The sequence below is a fragment of the Apium graveolens genome, chromosome 3 (assembly GCF_009905375.1).
Source record: "Apium graveolens cultivar Ventura chromosome 3, ASM990537v1, whole genome shotgun sequence".
Taxonomy (NCBI): Eukaryota; Viridiplantae; Streptophyta; class Magnoliopsida; order Apiales; family Apiaceae; genus Apium; species Apium graveolens.
This window is the reverse complement of record NC_133649.1, coordinates 143,850,850-143,869,447: the sequence shown is the minus strand read 5'-3', so window position 1 is coordinate 143,869,447 and position 18,598 is coordinate 143,850,850. Positions and strand designations below refer to the sequence as shown.

Sequence of the window (18,598 nt, the reverse complement as noted above, 5' to 3'; positions counted from 1 at the left end):
TGCAATTGTGTGACCACATTTCTTGCAGTAGTTACAGTGAAGAGATCTTTTAGGATCAAGATTAGATTTCTTCTAAGAACCATTAAAACTTGAGACATTCTGGAATTTTGATGCATTAACATGAAGTTAAGCAGAATCAGCAACAAATTAGCCATTAGAATGAATCTCCCTTTGAGATTCTTCTTGAAGAAATAGGCTAAAAACTTTACTGATGCTTGAAAGTGGAGAACTCATGAGAATAGATCATCTCATGAAAGCATAAGTTTCATTCAATCCCATAAGAAACTATATAACACGCCGATTTTGATGAAATTTGAAGGCCTTTTGAGTAGCACCACACTTACAACCACAAGAGAAAATCTATCTATATTATACTATAATAAGCATAACACTATCTATTGGGTAGTTGGTCGGTTGTTCCGTACGATAAATAACAACCGTCAGATTTAAAGACAGATAGATGGGAACCGTTAGATGTAATAATAAAATAATATTATATTAATATTTAAACCGCTCTTATAGATCCAGGGTTCCAATCCCGTAAACAGCGTATTATATTTAAACTTTTATATTCTTTATTTTTAACAATTTTTACATATTCAAGGTTCAAGTCCCGTGAATAACATATTATATATTATATTATCTATTTTCAGTCAAGTCTCAAATTATCATAAAATATATATTATTATAACTTATTATGTTCTTCAATTTATTTTTCAACTATTGAAAATCCATATTAATATATTAATAATTTTAAGATACAATATATTATTAAAAATTATTCGAGTGTTAAAAGCAATATGTGCATCGCAGTGGTTGTAGTCTAGTAGGAAATGGATAAAGAGAGTCTATATCATCCATATCATTTTCATTTTTGTGAAATAATCAGCAACACTGTTGTTTCCCCAGGAGATATCATTTAATTCCTTTTACAATCCAAACAACTGAACTCCATTAGACACACCATATCTTTTTTCAAGTTCACACCACATTTGATGAGCAGAATTACAGTAAATGACACTTCTGCTAATAGATTTAGACAAAGCATATAATATCCACGAGATGACCATATTATTGTATCTAGTCCAACTTTTGAGTGAAGGAGAGGTGGATTCAGGTTTTGGTAATTAACTTTCAACAAAACCTAACTTATTTCTAGCAGATAGAGCAATCGTCATCGACCTTTTACAATTGCTAAAACCAGAGCCGTCAAATTAAACATGAACTAGTCTCATTTCTGGATTATCAGAAGAATGCAAGTGAAGTGGATTTTCCTGTTTTAGAGAAGTATTGGACAATTCATATTGACGAGTATTCGTATCAGAAGTAGATGCATGCCCAGAACTAGTGTTTTTAGTCATTTTGTTTGAAGATTAATCGAACTCAAAGACAAAAAAGTAGAACCTAGTCAAGATCTGATCAATTTTGTGAAGAAATCATGAAAAAGAGTGATTACGAGAAATAATGGATTGATTGTAAAATTTTTATAAAAATATATAATGATTATATCATTTTAGTTGAATCTTATCGCAATATCAAAGATATAAAACACACAGTTGTGCGGGTATGAAGATCAACAAATAGTGAGATGGAGATTGAAGACATAATAGTTGAAGAACGTATAGAATTAACCGTATATTTAATTGATTGATGATGAATCAGAGATGTGAAGCACGTAGTGATATCGATCTCGAACAATTGATCAACAAATTCTCAGAGAATTGACGAACACGTATGAAGTGATTGATGCGCAGTAAGTGTTTGATCTGAGTTGCTCTGATACCATGTTAAAATTGTAAAATATTACTGTTGAGAATTGGCTAAGTCGAAGATCAGGATCTATGTCACAATCAGGATATGATCAACTGATGTAATATGATTATCCGTTGAAAGCTTCGATATCATCCTTTGATATATATAAATAATTATTCGTTGAAGCTAAAACATTTATCCATTGATCAAAGCTATCCATTGAGAATGACTTGGATGATAAGTCATGACTGCGAGATAAATTAGAAGGTGCTGATTTATAGGATCGTAGTTGATTTAGATATGTAAAGTGTTATAATTATATTGTAACATATCTTATAATTGATAGAGGACTGATTTGTAGCTGTGTAGTATATAAACACATAATGGGTTATCACAATGTGTGGTGCACAACTCGAGTATTCGTGTAACCAAGAAACTCTTAAGAATATTGTTCTAGAGAGAGTTTTGTAAAGTTTATTAAAGATCAATATAAACTGTTATTTGATTCATCTGTTCTTACTTTACTTTCATAATACATCGATTTGTTAAGTAATTGTATCCAATCCCCCTTAAATAATTACTTTACTGGGAAACAAGTGGTATCAGAGCAGTCAAATTAACTGTTAAGTTGCAAAGGTCAAGATGTCTAGAAGTAAGTATGAAAGCATGAAAATTCCCATCTTGAAGAAAGCTGATTACTCTACATGGAGAGTAAAGATGTTGATGTTCCTTGAAGCCACTGATTATTCATATGTTGATATTATCAAAACTGGACCTCCATATCCTATGTAAACTGTGGCTATGTCTGCAAATACTCTTGAAAACTATGCCATAAAGGAAAAATCAAAGTGGTCAGATCCTGAAAAAGCTGCGATGTTTAAAGATGCTAAAGTCAGGAATATTCTGCATAATAGTTTGAACAATGTGATGTCAAACAGAGTTATTTCCTGCAAGACTACAAAGGAGATATGGGATGCCTTGGAGACACAGTGCCAAGGTATGATGGCAATAAAGAAAAACAGAAGAGCTGTTCTTGTGCAAGAATATGAGCAATTTGATGCCAAGGCTGATAAGTCTATTACTGACATATATGATAGATTTTTGACACTGCTGAATGATCTATCATTGGTTGGAAAAGAATATGAAATAGAAGACTCAAATACCAAGTTTCTGAGAGCTCTTCTAGAAGATTAGGATACTCAGGCCTCAATAATCAGGTATCAATATGATCTTGATTCTCTGAATCTGGATGAAGTGTATGGGATGCTGAAGACTCATGACTTGGAGATCAAATAAAAGAATAATAGAAAAGATCAGAAGATAAAGGTTGTGGATCTTAATACTAAGACTCACAAAGGCAAGAAAAAGATGAGTGAGAGGTCAAGGAGAAGGAATATTGTGGAAGAGTTAGATACTGATGATGTATCAGATCTTGACACTGATACCGACGAGGATTCTAAAATTGATATGGGTGTTCCTCAAGTGGTTGAAATGGCTGCAATGCCGGTGAAAGGTTTCAGAAGGATGAGGTTTGGAAAACCATAGAGAAAAGGTGATTTCAACAGAAGGTTCTATGGTCAAGGCAAAGACAGGTTCAGAAAGAGTGATGGTCAGTACAACAAGGAAAGGAAGTTTGACAAGACCAAGGTGACATGTTACAACTGTAATAAAAGGGGTCATCTGGCTATTGAGTGCCCCAAGATAACTGGAAAAGCTTTGGTCACAACAAACTCCAACAAAGACTGAATAGATTCATCAAGAACTGACAATGATGATGAATGATATGCACTCATGGCAGCTCATGGAGAGAATGCCTTAGGAACTGATAAGGTACATTCAGTTGTATTTCTTGTTGATATTGATAATTTGTCTGAACTGGAAACTTTCTTATACTTTTTGCATGTTACTTTTAAAAGTAAGACTATTGAATGTGATAGTTTGATTGTTGATAATAAGAAGCTTAAAGAAAGAAATAATTTCTTAGAAGCTGAGTTAGTTTGCATGAACGAACATGAAAAGGCATGTAAGAAAGCATAACATAATTAAACTCAGATAAAAATCAGGTATTCCAGACTTGAGAAAGTTCTTGAACAGGAAATAGAAGTTTTTAAAACTTGGATGACCTCAGGAAAGAAGGTTCATGATTTCATCAGTGATAAAAACTTATAAGAATGTCTAGGTTATAACAAATTTGTTGATAGCAATATCAATAAATCTATTAATAACACTACTCCAGTTAATTTTGTTGGAACTGATGAAAGAGGAGTTGAGTCTGTCTATGAATTTGGTTCTACCTCTAATAACAATGCTGAAGAAAAAGTTGAACCTAGAGTACCTGCTAAGAATAAAGAAGATCCTAAAATGCAAGAAAAGAAAGGTAAAGATATAGGATTTCTCTCTAAGAGTCAGTTGGACAAGAAGACATGTGAGGTAACTTTTAAGGCTCCCAAACCTAGGTCTAAGAGAGGTAGAAATGGAAAATAAGGAATAAACAAGGCAAACAACTATAAGTACATTCCTAATGCTCCTAGGAAATCTTGTTTTAACTATGATAATAATAATCATATTGCGATTGATTGTAGGAAGCCTAAAAAGAAAGTTTCTAAAATTCCTGAATCTGGCATTAGTGGTAGATTAGTATTATACAAATATAACGACTCGTATATTTATATATTATTTAAATATGTAATTATTAATTAATTAATTAAATAAATGTGTGGTTTGGTTCTGACAACCGTGTTTTGTTTATTATTATTTATATGTAATTGTTGGTCTGTGAGGATTATTCGTCTAATTGTTTGTTGAACCATTTTATTTTTGTTTCACTTTTAAAGTGGTTTTACGGAAAATCTATTTTTATAAATATTAGGAGTATCCCTAAAAATATTTTTTAGTGGTTTTATAATTTCAATAATCATTTTTGGGATTTTATAAAATTTAGAGATCAAGATTTCATTAATTATTTATCCTTAAATGATTTTCTGATTTCATTTATTAGTAAAATATGTATTTAATTCCAGAATTCTTTAAAAAATACGAAACTTATTTTATTAAGTTTTTAATGTTTTGAGAATTTTAAAATTATTTTGGAAATTTTTGGGATTAAATTCACCCGAGCGTTGTTTCGTTTAATCGTTAAATACGGGTATGAGTTGTGCTTCAAAAATGAGTTAAAAATTATGAAAATTTTATTTTATTAACTTTCGAATATTTTGAGAATTTTGGTATAAAATTTGTAATTTTTTGATACATTCGGATGCGCTGCTGGTTCGTTATTTTAAAGGAAAACGAACCAGGATTTAAATAAAAGCGAGGCAGTAACACGCGTAATACATGCAGCAAAGCATTAGGATGACTCAAATGCGTTGCAATTCTTGTGGAATCATAAAATTTAATCAGTAAAAATCAGTCTTATCTCCTTAATCTGATTACTCTCTCTCCTTAATCTCTTCTCTATCTCTCTCACTCTATCTCACTCAAATCTCTCCTCTGTTTCTCCTTCTCTTGCAGCTCTCTTTCACTTCCCTTCTCTTATTCCACCCCGGTTCTGTTACTTTTCTCTTCCACCGGCTTCATTTTCCGGTGAGTCTTCGGCTGGAAACTCCGGCAAAACCCCCGATTTCATCCATGTTTAGATATATATATATATATACATATATGCTTGTGTGTGTGTTCAAGTTGAGTGCGCGAATGTGTGTGGGGTGGCTGTGTTTTTGGCCGCCGTTGCCGTCTACGGTGATTCGCTTTTTTATTCCTTTCATTTCTGTTCTTGCGCATGAGCTCGTGCACGAGGGTTTCGTGTTGTTGGTTGCTGTTTGTTGCTTGGTTCAGTTGATTCCAAATTGAAATTTTTGCTATTTTCTACAAGGATTTTGTTGACTGGCTTCGTGAAATAAAAATACTTTGTGCGGGAATGAATTTTAAAATAATGGAATTTTTGAGTTGGAACCCGAATAAGCGGGTGCCCCGAAAATTTTACCGCCGTCCGCGATGAATTTCGACGAGCGGGCGGTGATGATTTTTATCTGAGTCCTAAATAAATAAACAAAATGATTTGTATAAATTATTTTTGAGTCATAAATAAGTATTTGTGTTGCGAGTCGTATCGAGTTATAAATTTTGGATTGTGATTTATTTGGAAATTGACGTCGATTATATTTCGACGGGTAGGCTTATAAATAGAGGAGTCGCTGTCCAAATTTTCTGAAAATTATTTTAAATATGATTCGAGCGTATATATTTGTAAATAAATTCTAAACGAACCCTGATTGTTACGTGTATTATATTATTGTATATAAGTGTGAGTCGGGAATTGTTATCGTCTGGGTAAAGTGTCTAGCAAGGATATGTCAAGCATAACTAGTCGTCTAACCTAGGATATTTTGATTCTGTAGGTTCCAGTCGAAGGACTCGAGAGTTGAAGTCAGGTTAAAGTCGAGCTAGGGTTAGTTGAAAAGCTTCGCAAGGAAACTACCCCTGAACAAATCTTTTATAGTTCAGTATATATGAATAATTGTTGATTTAATTTATGTAGTAGAACAGAACGTTTTAAGTTACGTATCCCCTGTGTTTAAAGATATTCGTTTAAATTGTGTTTTGGGGAAAAGTAACTTCTGAAAATGCCTATCTCTAGATCATGATTAAAATTGGAAAGGTTTTGGATAGTGTGCTATAATATCATTGTTTTAAAAGAGATATGTATAAATAATTTTGGAAACTAGATAAAACGGATTGGATATTGGATGGTTGCGTAAGAGGCCCGTAATGGCCCAACGGGTTTGCGTAAGTGGCAAAGTCGGTTGCGCGCCTTATTTGAACCGCTTAGTCCAGCGTGACAGAGACCTAGCTAGTCTCTGAGTTCCGGAACACGTTTGTGGTGGGATAGACTGATCAGTTGTCCCTAGGATTCGTCCAAATATATATCTGATTTTGGTTCAGTGGTTCCCGTAACGGAACAGTTGATTTTGTGTTTCCTTAATGGAATAGTGGGTTTATAAATGAAAATAACATGCTAAAATTGGACTCTGGTATTCACATAGCTGACAATTGATGATACATTTTTATAGAGCATGCTAGTTGTTGATATCCAGTTTATAACTGTTTTACTTGTTTTCGTAAACGAGTTATGATTTCTGTTCCTATAACTATTTTTATAAACTGCTTTACTTATTATTCATATAGTGGTACTATTAAGCAATTGATTGCTCACCCTTGCAGCTTGTTTTATATTTATATATTGCTGATGCCTAGAAGACCTATCAGACCGTGCAGAATATGGTTTCATCCCCTTCCGGTCTCGGGTCCTCTGAGGTAGTTTGTATCAGACCATGAGGTCTGATAAGTTTTATGTAATAAGTTAGAGTGTCAGGCTTGTTGAATAAGTTAGTTGTAGTTTTGTAATCTAAATAATACTTAAACCTGTATCGGATCTTGGTTTTGGGGTCGTGTTGGTATAATAATGTTTAATTAGTAGTTTATATTTGTGGTTTGTTATATTTTAGTGACATCAGCCACTGACCCCGGGGTTGAGACCGTCACAGTTGGTATCAAAGCTATAGGTTCAAGTCCCTGATTTAGTTTAGGGATTGAGTCAAAAAGGTATCGAAATTGTGTCATAAGGTGTGAGTCAGCAACTCATGTAGAGGAGCAAACCTAAGAGTCAGTCGAAGGTCTTGAATGTGTTACCCTGGCATCTATTGATATTTTGATAGAACTGCCTTAACCTTATTGTGTCTATCATGTATATTTATGTTATTGACAGTGGCCCATAGTGATCTCCAGTTCTCCATCTTGGGAGAACATGTCTGATTTAGACAATTCAGATTTAGAGCAGACTCTAGATGTCATAGCTGAGGAGACCCTTTTGCCTCCCCCACCAGTGCCTCAATTTTTTCCGAGAGGTATGCCTGGACCCAGTGCCCGTCCTCGCTGGGTACAGAGAATAGTAACTGCTGTTAGAGACTTTCCACCAGGCTGTGGACCCAGCTCTTCTTCCTCTAGACCTCCAGTCCCTCCATTTGCTACTACAGGTGCTTCCTCCCCAATTCCATATCATGTTCACCGGGAGGTGAACAGGTCCTTTATTAGAGAGCAGAGCCCAGAGCTAGCCGCGCATCTTGACCGGGGTACCAATTGGATCTTTTCAGGGCATCCCTGTCCCTTCACCTGATATTCAAGCCCGAGTGAGGTCTTTGACTCAGAGTGCTGTTGAGAGAGATAGGTCTATTGAACCTTTTATTAGCTCTGAGTTTAGGGCCATTCAGTATCAGCACCTGGTTAACTGGTTAGTGTTCGAGTTAGGCACTATTGGTGGCAGCGGTAGTGGCAGTGGTTAGAACAGAGGGGCAGAAGTGATCGACAGAGATCAGAGTTGGTTTTCAGGAGTTCTATAGTTGTTTTATATGTTGTAGCATATTTTAGGCGGAGGCTGTTATGACAGCCAATTTTGTTGTGTATTCAGTTCTATTATTAGTGTTGTACTGTAGCTGTTGGTTGGATATTTGTACTACTGTTGTATTATAGTTATCTTATATAAAAGTTGTTGTTGGTTTTTATTTTTGCACTGTTGTTATTACTGTTACTGTTATTGTTGTATTTGTTGCTGGTTTTGTTAAATTTAGCTATGCATCGTGGGTGGACCCTAAGTTAATATGGAGGGGAATATTTTATTGTGGTAGCACTCTCCTGATGCATAAAAATGTTGCTACCCGGAGGCACAATTTTTATATCGAACTTTTTGTTGTGTTTCAGGAGAATGTCGCCTAAGAAGAATATACCGTCCAATTCCTCTAGTAGAGATTTTGTTGGGGGCCCAACCATGGGTGAAGTGCTAGATTTGCTGCGCCAACGGTCTAATCAGATGGCTCAGCAGCAAGAACAATTCCAGCAACAACAACAGTAATTTCTGCAACAGCAGCAACAACAACAACAATTTATACAACAACAGCACCAACAAATCCAACAACAACAGTTGTAGCTTCAGCAGCAACACCAGCCGAGAGAGCTGAACCAAACTGTTAGTTTCAAATCCTTGCAGTCTGTCAAACCTCCAACGTTTAAGGGTGAAGTAGACCCGGCTGCCGCTAGGGTTTGGCTTAAGGAAATGGAGAAGGCTTTTGCCCTCATTCAAGTAAGTGATGATTCTAAAACAGATTATGCTAGTTATTTTCTCAAGGGTGAAGAAATTTTTTTGTGGGAATCCACACGTGCGTTGGAAGGAGAGGGTTCTGTTTCTTGGACCAGATTTACGAAGTTGTTCTTTGAGAAGTACTTTCCAGGTTGTTTATAGAATCAATTAGAAGTTGATTTTTTGGAATTGAAATAAGGTGGAAAGAGTGTGTTAGAGTACGAGGCCAAGTTCACGGAATTGGCCCGATTAGCTCCTGGATATGTGAGCACAGAGATTCAGAAAGCAAGAAGGTTTCAACAAGGATTGAAGTGTGAAATTCGTAGTGGAGTTGTGGTATTACAACTCAAGATGTATTCTTCCGTAGTTTAGGCCGCCTTAGTGATTGAGAGTGATCAGAAGTTGGACTTCAAGGAAAAGAGCGACACGAAGAGAAAGCTTGACAGCGTTATTGACAAGGTGGATCAAGAAGAATCCACTCAAAAGTTCCCGAGACGGTTTGGATGAAATAGGAACAAGAGATTCAGAAGACAAGGTTTTCCTCAGGTGAGACCAAATGTCACTTCAGTTGCTTCTACCCCAGCTCAGTCAACCAAACCAGTAGTGGAATGTAAGTCGTGTGGTAAGAAGCATAGTGGTCAATGCAGAATGGACGTCCAATGTTTTAAATGTGATCAGAAAGGCCATTACGTGTCAGAGTGCAGATCAGGGAATCCCGGAGTCACCTGCTTCAATTATGGTAAGATTGGACACATTGCCAGAAACTATAAGGTCTCTACTCAGGGCAGCGTAGGAGGTAGTGCATCCCAAGGACCAGCAATCAGCACAGCTAGGGCCAGAACCTTCAAGATGACCAAGAGATCCAATGCTAAGAACTCGGATGTAGTTGCAGGTACGCTCTCTCTAAATTCCGTACCTATTAAAGTTTTGTTTGATTCAGGAGTGTCTAAGTCCCTTATATCAAAAGAATGTGTAAGTAAAATGGATTTAATGTCGGAAGACTTAGCTGAGCCCTTGACCATAGAAGTGGCTAATCAGGATAGAGTTTCAGTGAGTCAATTTTTCCCTAAGTGTCAGCTTGAAATCCGCGGACATACCTTTTCAGCGGACCTAATATCATTCGAGTTAGGAGAGTTTGATATGATTCTAGGAATGGAGTGGTTATCCTAGCATAAGGCAAATATAGATTATAAGAAAAAGAAAATTGTGATGTATACAGAAAATGATGACATGATAAGTTATCAAGGACAGAAGCAAGAAAAGAAATTTCTCTCGATATTGGAAGCAAAGAAATTATTGAGACAAGGATGTGAAGCCTACTTAGCCCATATTGTAGACACTGAGAAAGAGGCACCTATTCTGGACGAGATTCAAATTGTTAGGGAATTTTCAGATGTTTTTCCAGATGAGTTGCCAGGATTGCCACCAGATCGTGAGATCGAGTTTTCTATTGATTTTATTCCTGGAGCAGAACCAGTTTCAAAGGCTCCCTATCGTATGGCCCCTGTGGAAATAAAGGAATTAGCTAAGCAACTTCAGGAACTTCTGGATAAGGGAGTAATTAGACCAAGTGTATCTCCATGGGGCGCACCAGTGTTATTTGTAAAGAAAAAGGATGGAAGAATGAGACTTTGTATTGATTATCGGGAACTAAATAAGTTAACCATCAAGAATAAGTATCCCCTACCCAGGATTGATGACTTGTTTGACCAGCTTAAAGGAGCGTGCTGTTTCTGAAAGTTTGATTTATGATTGGGCTATCATCAGCTGAAGATTAAGCCTGAAGACATACCAAAGACCACATTCAGAACCAGGTATGGGCATTATGAGTTCTTGGTGATGTCATTTGGATTGATCAATGCACCAACAACTTTTATGGATTTAATAAACCGGGTGTATAAGGAGTACTTGGGATAAGTTTGTTATTGTATTTATTGATGACATCCTCATTTATTCGAAGACTAAAGACAACCATGCCGAACATCTGAGGATTGCTCTACAAAGGCTATGAGAAAAGCAGTTATATGCTAAGTTTTCAAAATGTGAATTTTGGTTAGATGAAGTCCAGTTTTTGGGCATATAGTGGGTAAGGATGGTATCAAAGTGGATCCCGTGAAGATTAAAGCTGTATTCAGATGGGAACAACCAAAGACCCCGACAGAAGTTAGAAGTTTTCTTAGGTTAGCAGGTTATTACTGAAGATTTGTAAAAGACTTTTCCAAGATTGCAACTCCATTGACCAAGCTGAGCAGGAAGAACGAAAAGTTTATTTGGACTGAGAAATGCGAAGAGAGCTTCCAGGAGTTGAAGAAGAGATTAGTGTCAGCACCAGTGCTAACATTGCCAGATGAAACAGGAAATTTCGTGATCTATAGTGATGCTTCTTTGAAAGGTTTAGGCTATGTATTAATGCAACATGATAAAGTTATTGCTTATGCGTCCAGGCTGTTAAAACCCCATGAGCAGAAATATCCAGTGCATGATTTGGAACTAGCAGCAATAGTGTTCGCATTGAAACTGTGGAGACACTACTTGTACGGAGAAAACTGTGAAATCCTACGGACCATAAAAGTTTAAAGTACATATTTGTAATAACCCCAAATTTTGGAAATTTTTGAAACCCTTATGAATAGTGATTTTGCAGATTATGCTGAATAAGAAAACTTTTCATACCACACTATGTAGGGGCTCTTTTATTGATCTTCTGAGATATTATTAGTACTCTGTATGATAAATAAGTGTATGTAAAGATCGTCAGAATCCAAATTCGAACACTTTGATTTTTCCCGAAAATCTACCAGATACAGAAAGAATTAAGTATAAGGTAACATAATAAAAAGGATTTAAATTCAAGGATTATAAGAGAGGATCATGAAAGGAATATAATGTATTGAGAAATGTTAAAGAAACCTAAGTAATAAGATCCCGGGTATGATCCCTTAAACGATAAACGAAAACGAAAGTTAAGCGAACCGTATAACAGATCAGCGGTCATTAGGCAAACAATTAGGAAGTTAATCAAAGAGATTAGAGAGGATGATGTCACCCAACCAATGAGAAGAGGACAAGGAGGGAAAGATGACATCATAGCATGACATAAGCATGACATGGGAAGGAAGGAAATGTGGTGGAATATTAACCACACAAAATCAAGGTTAAATTGGTAATTAACCAAAAACAAATCAAATATTCAACCAACCAAGCCAAACAATTCATTTTTCATCAAAACAAGAACACAAGGCATTTTATTTTCTTCATGCTCTCGGCTTTTTCATTTTCAAGAAGCTAGAATTTTCAAAACTCAAGATCAAGGCTTCCTAAATTGGTAAGATAATTCCCTAGTCATCCTTATGCATAGTTATGACTATATTATGAGTTTAAGCCTTCAATTCTTTCTCAATCTTCTTCAAGAAATCAATGAAGAAGACAATGAATAGTGACTTCAAGAATTTTAACTTGATTTTCTTATTTTTCCTTTAAGATCCAAGCTTTCCTAAGACTCCTCAAGGCTTCCTAAGGCTTCCTAGCTACTCCCACCACTTCAAGGAAGGTATATCATCTCCAAACCCTAGATTCCTTTGTATAATAAGATGATTTTGATTGTTATGATGATATAGTAGCTTAATGCTTGTGGTTTAGAGTTTGGGTTGGAGTGGTAGTGAAATGGAATGGTGAATCTTGTTGTTTTGATTAAAAGAACTTAAGTATAGTTTAAATTCAAGTTTTAGGAGTAAGTAAATGGATTATAATGAGTTGGTTTGGGGCTGTTGTAATGTATTTTGGATGGAGGTTTGATTGGGTTGTGAATTGGGGTTGAATTGTGATGGTTTTGGAATGGTTTAAATTTGGGAAATCGCGTAAACATAGCCGTCGTAATGTCCAATTTACTTTAGACTGCTTTTGTTCATAACATTTGGACCCGAGAACTCCCTGCTCGATTATTACCATTTCCATGTTTAGATAGTTCATGTTACGAGCTTCGTTTTGATATGTGGTTCGTTTGATTCTGATGAACGGTTTAGGAGAAACGGTCGTTTTAAGTAACGACGTTTCGCGAACGAACCTTTACCCCTCGCCTTACTTTGAAACATAGGTTAAAGACCTTAAAGGACTAATTGAAGTATGAAACATTTATGTAAGGTGTAATAGGCAGTTGGTAAGACACCCGCGAAGGAATCGCCTTAAAACTCGTAATGGTTAAATTATTAAAAATGGTGGAGCCGAGGGTACTCGAGTGACTTAAGAGAATCAGTAAGCGCAAAGCGAGCGTTAGAGTCTAAGTTGGTTAATGTATAGATTTACAAGTGACTTTGGTTTAATTCCAACTTACTTGTTGTTTATAGGTTACCAGACTCGTCCCGAGCCATTCGTAACCCCCAGTCGCTCAGGCAAGTTTTCTACCCGTTATACTGTTGTTGTGATGTATATGTGTATATGCATGATCTTGCGATAAATGCATACTTGTTATTAGCAAATTCTTGCGATATATTCTAGCATGTGATATGGTATATATGCATGCCTGTTTCATATTCTTGGATTATATATCTGTTGGTTAAAAATGCTTACAGTTGCATAATACCTATGCTAGAGATAAGCGGTATTTGAATTTACCCTTAGTATAGGGACCCAAAGGTGAAAACATTTTCTAAAACCGGGAGTCGAGGATCCCGAGTAGTTTTATATATATATATATATTTATATATATATGGTTATAGTTTTCAAAACTATTAATCGAATAAGGGTTATTCGATAACTTTATATTATTTATTGAATATTATTTCGAATATTCATTCGAGGGCTTATGACTCCTTTTATTTTATTAATTGAATATTATTTGAATATTCATTTGAGGATGTATAACTCCTTTATTTTATTTAATGAATATTATTTATAATATTCATTCGAGGTATTATGACTCCGCTTATTACTGAAATATATTCTTTATTTTATTAAAGAATAAGGTGTCAATAATCAAACTTATTTTCGATTATTCAAATAAAGATAGTACTTTCATATAAGTATATCTTTGGTTATTTAATATCCATTTCAAGTATAAGTTTTAAAACTTCTACTTCGATTATTTTTATAAGGATTATCTTTATGAGAATTTTATTTAAATAATAATATTCAGATATTTTCTAATATATCGGGACTGATTTATTTTAATAAATCAGCAGTACTCCAAACATTCTTAAAAATGTTTTCGAGTCTTCAAAATGATTTTTAAAGTTAGAGTGGACCCCAAAACTCATTTTTTATATATTTAAGATCTTCCTTTTTAAAGGGGATTTAAATACTCGCTCAAAACCTGGGGATCCAGCTCTGTGGTGCATTTTACATTCGCAACGTGGTTGCTGTTTTGAGAAAATAAATGAATTGATTACTTACCCAACGTTCGGGAAGTAAGCCCATCTAATTGAGTCGGCATAAGCGACAGGCCGGGGTACGGTCTATCAAAGTGTAAGTGGCTGGGTGGCAGTCCATCAACGCGTAAGAGGCCGGGTGGCGGTCCAACACAAGGTCCTTATGTGGCCAGGGTGATGACCGGTGGGGGATTCATCCATCTACTAGTAGAAAAGGTTACTTAATGGGTATCTTTGCCTGATCAGCAAGATATCAGGTTTATGCCAAAATTCTTTTCTTTCCAAATTCATTGGATATTACAACTCTGTTCATACTTTACATGACAGAGATTTTCAGGAAATGTATGAGATATATATATATATATATATATGGATATATATATCAGGACTTAATGAAGTATCTCGTAACTTCATTATTTATAATGATATTTCAAAGATTAAATCTATTCAAGTCTTATCTTGTAGTCTCATCTGGGTGATGAACTTTGAAACTGATTATAACTTGAACGGTGGTAGTTCAAGTAGTATTTGGATATAAGTATATTGGAGTATCTTGTAACTTCATTTTTTTTAAACTTATATCTAGTAAATGATTATCTTATGCATGACAAAGATTTTCAGAAAAACATTGAGACAAGGTTAGATATATGAGATCACCTTGCAACGGTATTTTTATACAGTTATACACTAGAACTCTGTGTGTATTATGCATGGAAGAGGACTTCCAATATTTTGAAAAGTATATATGTATATATATATACTGAATATTTTGCGACTTCATCGCATTAAGATATCAACTTGGTTCATTTCTTTTGACCACGACTTTTATGAGTACTATGAGAAGGCTCATATATTGTTAATCATTATACATATTATTTTGGTGGGCTTGCTGCTCACCCTTGCTTTCTTCTTTCATCACACAACATCAGATAGATAAGATGAACATGACCAAGCTCTCAATTCCCAAGCGGATAGGAAACGTTCCGCAGCTTTCTGGAAGCGTTGAGGCCGTTGTAGCTGAGGTAGAAATTACCAATAGGCTAAGTTTTCAACTAATGATGTACCAGACTTATGTATATTATGAGTTGTAATAATGGCAGAGAAATGTAAATTTATTCAGAAACCTGTTTAAGGTGTATTGGCATGTAATTGTGGAATAAAACGACTTGTGATTATTTTGGGATGATCATCTCTGAGACTATAACTTGTGGTGTGTGTGTTTATTGTGGGGTCACAGTATAGAGTAGTTGATTAATTATTAAGATTGGGTGTTATTAAGGGAAATGGAACTCGTGACAACCCGGATCCCCGACCCCGGATTTGGGGGTGTTACAGAAGTGGTATCAGAGCTAAGCGTTATAAACCTCAGAGATGATGTGACGTAAAGATAATAAGTTCACTAAGATAATAAGAACTCTTGTCAAGTTCATAGTCGGGCTACCTAACGTAGTACTAACAGTTAAAACCCTTACGGGAACCCTTATAAATATCATGATAGTAACTTAGTTCATTCTCGTATAGGGCAGCAGGGCACCGAACCCTGAGGTTCAGGAGCATCAGCATGAGGATGTTTTATTACAAGCTGGAGATCAAATTGTAAATCCGATGGAGTACCCTAATGAGGGACCGGATGAGATTCATATTGAGAATGTTGCGGTTGAGGATGTTATTCTGGAAAGGATTATGGCTGAGGAGGATCTCATGGAGGATCCTGATAAGAATAAAGAGAGGACCGCTGAGGAATCGATGACCGTAGTCAGGGCGACTACCAGAGCAAGAATGGCCGCGAGGGTGGCACTAGAGGATGAAGAGTTACCAAGGGCACAAAGGTTAATGAGGGCAGAAGGAGTGGGGCCTTCCACGACCCCAATTATACCAGTATTAGACCCTCTTCCAGAGGTTCCTGTAGACATCTATGAGGTTCCACCAATTCCTGTTCCCTCCCCTATACAGAGCCCAGCACCTACTGAGGAAATGCCACCTTTATCTCCTGCACCATTGTCACCTGATACCGTGCTTGGTTATCCGTTTGGATCTCCTGGGTCTGCGCCACCTGCACCCCATGGACTGCTAGATGCTACCACTCAGGCTTCTCTTATCGCCAATTATTACATGACTTTGGGTGGCCTGTCCGAGGCCCGTAATGTTAGGAGTGATCTGTTGGATCGACTTACTGCACCAAGGATTGAGGGCGGGGTACTTCCGGCAGGATTAACTCATAGCATGGAAAGGATTGAGGCTACCACCCGTGTTACAGCTAGAGGCCATCTTGAGGGTCAGATTGATCCAGCTCTACTTGCAACTATCCTAGACCTCATCACCGCCTTAATGGAGCAGGTTAGGGATGTCGTGCGTGCCCGCATTTCTTGATCCATAATAGTGTGCAGAGTCTGAACAATCTGACAAGAATTTCATGCAGCACCGCTTTTGGAGGATTAGCCTAAGTTATGGATTATTAGTTTTAATGACTAGATGATTATCTATGGTAGTACTTTTGAGATAGAAGCGATCAGATCAAATGATGTAATTCTCTTTAATGTGTTCAGTTATTGTACCCTCGAACAAATGGTTATGTATATATTCGTTAATTTCAGTTCAGATCAGTTTGTTTGTTATAAGATCACATTGTTAATTGCTCTATTAACACTTAAGAGAGTGTCATGAAGTTTATCGAACTTGAGAATTCATAATTTGCAATCGTGCAAGGACTGAACGAGGGAAAGACTTGAGCAAAGTAAGTACGACAAATATCCAGAGATTCTCAAAATTTTCCAACTAATATGCCCCCACAAGGAATGTGATAATCAGGGAGGTTACAATTAAGATATAAGGAACCCAGAATATACTAAAGTGGAAAATGAGGAGTTTAAATTAAAAGATGACCCCAATTATGGGGAGTAGGAAGAAATATTTAGACGGAGAAAATAGAAGTCGAGCGAGGTCAGGAGACCCGAGACGGTACTCCTATACGAAAATTCATGGACCTGTCTAAACAGAACTTATACTTTATTCCCAACCACCACCTTGAGGGAAACAAGGTAGTGGGAAATTCTTTCAGGACCTCTAAGTCGCTAAGCTCTCAGAGTTCCAAGGAACAAGTTGGCCCAGTCGAGGCAAGAGCCTGGCTAAAGGAAATATAGGAATCATTTGAGATTCTAAATGATGGACGAACCACAAAAGACTGTTTTTGTTACTGTTGTGAATATGTTGTGCACTTGATGATTACCTAAACAAAACATCTAAGTAGATTTTACTTAGTGAAATAATGTAGCACTCGACGGATAAGAATTATAGTCCCGACGGATAACTCAGTTTGAGTATCGACGGATGAGTAATTTATTATCCATCGAGTGAGTAGCTTATATAATGATAAGTTTGTAGCACAGTGTTGTATGCACCTTTGTATAGAATCTGTAGTAGCATATAAGTCATGTTGACTCTAACTAGATATGCAGAATAGGTTGATTAACTGTACATAAGCAATGTCTTGTAATTCTGTATAAGTAAAATGAAGTCAAGTGCCAAAATAGCTATCAACGGATGCTTAACAAAGCTTCGACGGATGATCAAATGACTTTCAACGGATGTTCAAAATAGCAGTCGACGGATGATCAAGTAAGTCATCGACGGATGATCTGAAAGTCGACGGATGATAATATCAAGATTCAAACATCAGTTGAACAGTGAAAGCTGACACACAGCCATCGAGATTGGATACAAACACTGTGGAAGCCTATTAACTGGGTCATAGAGGACGAAAAGCAGCAAAGATCAAGACTGTTAGATTTTATATTTATTCAGTTCTTTTGACTTTGTAATCTTGGTAATATATATAAACCAAGAGAGTAGCAAATATAAAATAACTAAGAAAACTAAGTTAGCTTAGAAACAAACACAGAGAAATCTTTGTAAGCACTATCTTTAGCATTTCCTGTGTTCTTAGTTGTTCTATCTTGTAAAAGCAGCTGTGAGCATTTCTGCACACAGAGTTCTCTCGATATATTAATATAAATCTCTGGTGGAATTGTTTAAATCCACCAGAAAGTTTTTAAAGACTCTTGTTTTTAATTACTCTTGTTTTGATTCATTAAAGTTTATACTCCGCATTGTGCTAATCAAAATAGATATATCTATAATCGAGTTGAACATTTTTATTTCAAGAAAAAGATAAAGAATTCCATTCAACCCCCTTATGTAATTCTTGCTATATTGTTAAGGGACTAATAATTGGTATCAGAGCAAGCTCTTAATCTACAAAGAGTTTAAAGATCAAAACAATTCAGCAAGATGAACAAGAAAGATGTTGGAATCAAGATTCCTTTTCTGGATAAAGATAATTACCATCATTGGAAGGTAA

General features: G+C 36.1%; 1 protein-coding gene across 1 annotated transcript; it reads left to right on the top strand.

Moving 5' to 3' along the window:
- Window positions 1-2,553: 2,553 nt before the first annotated feature.
- On the top strand, window positions 2,554-2,946 carry LOC141714618 (uncharacterized). The gene has a single exon (XM_074518128.1). The coding sequence runs from the start codon at window positions 2,554-2,556 to the stop codon at window positions 2,944-2,946; it is 393 nt and encodes a 130-aa protein (XP_074374229.1).
- Window positions 2,947-18,598: the final 15,652 nt, after the last annotated feature.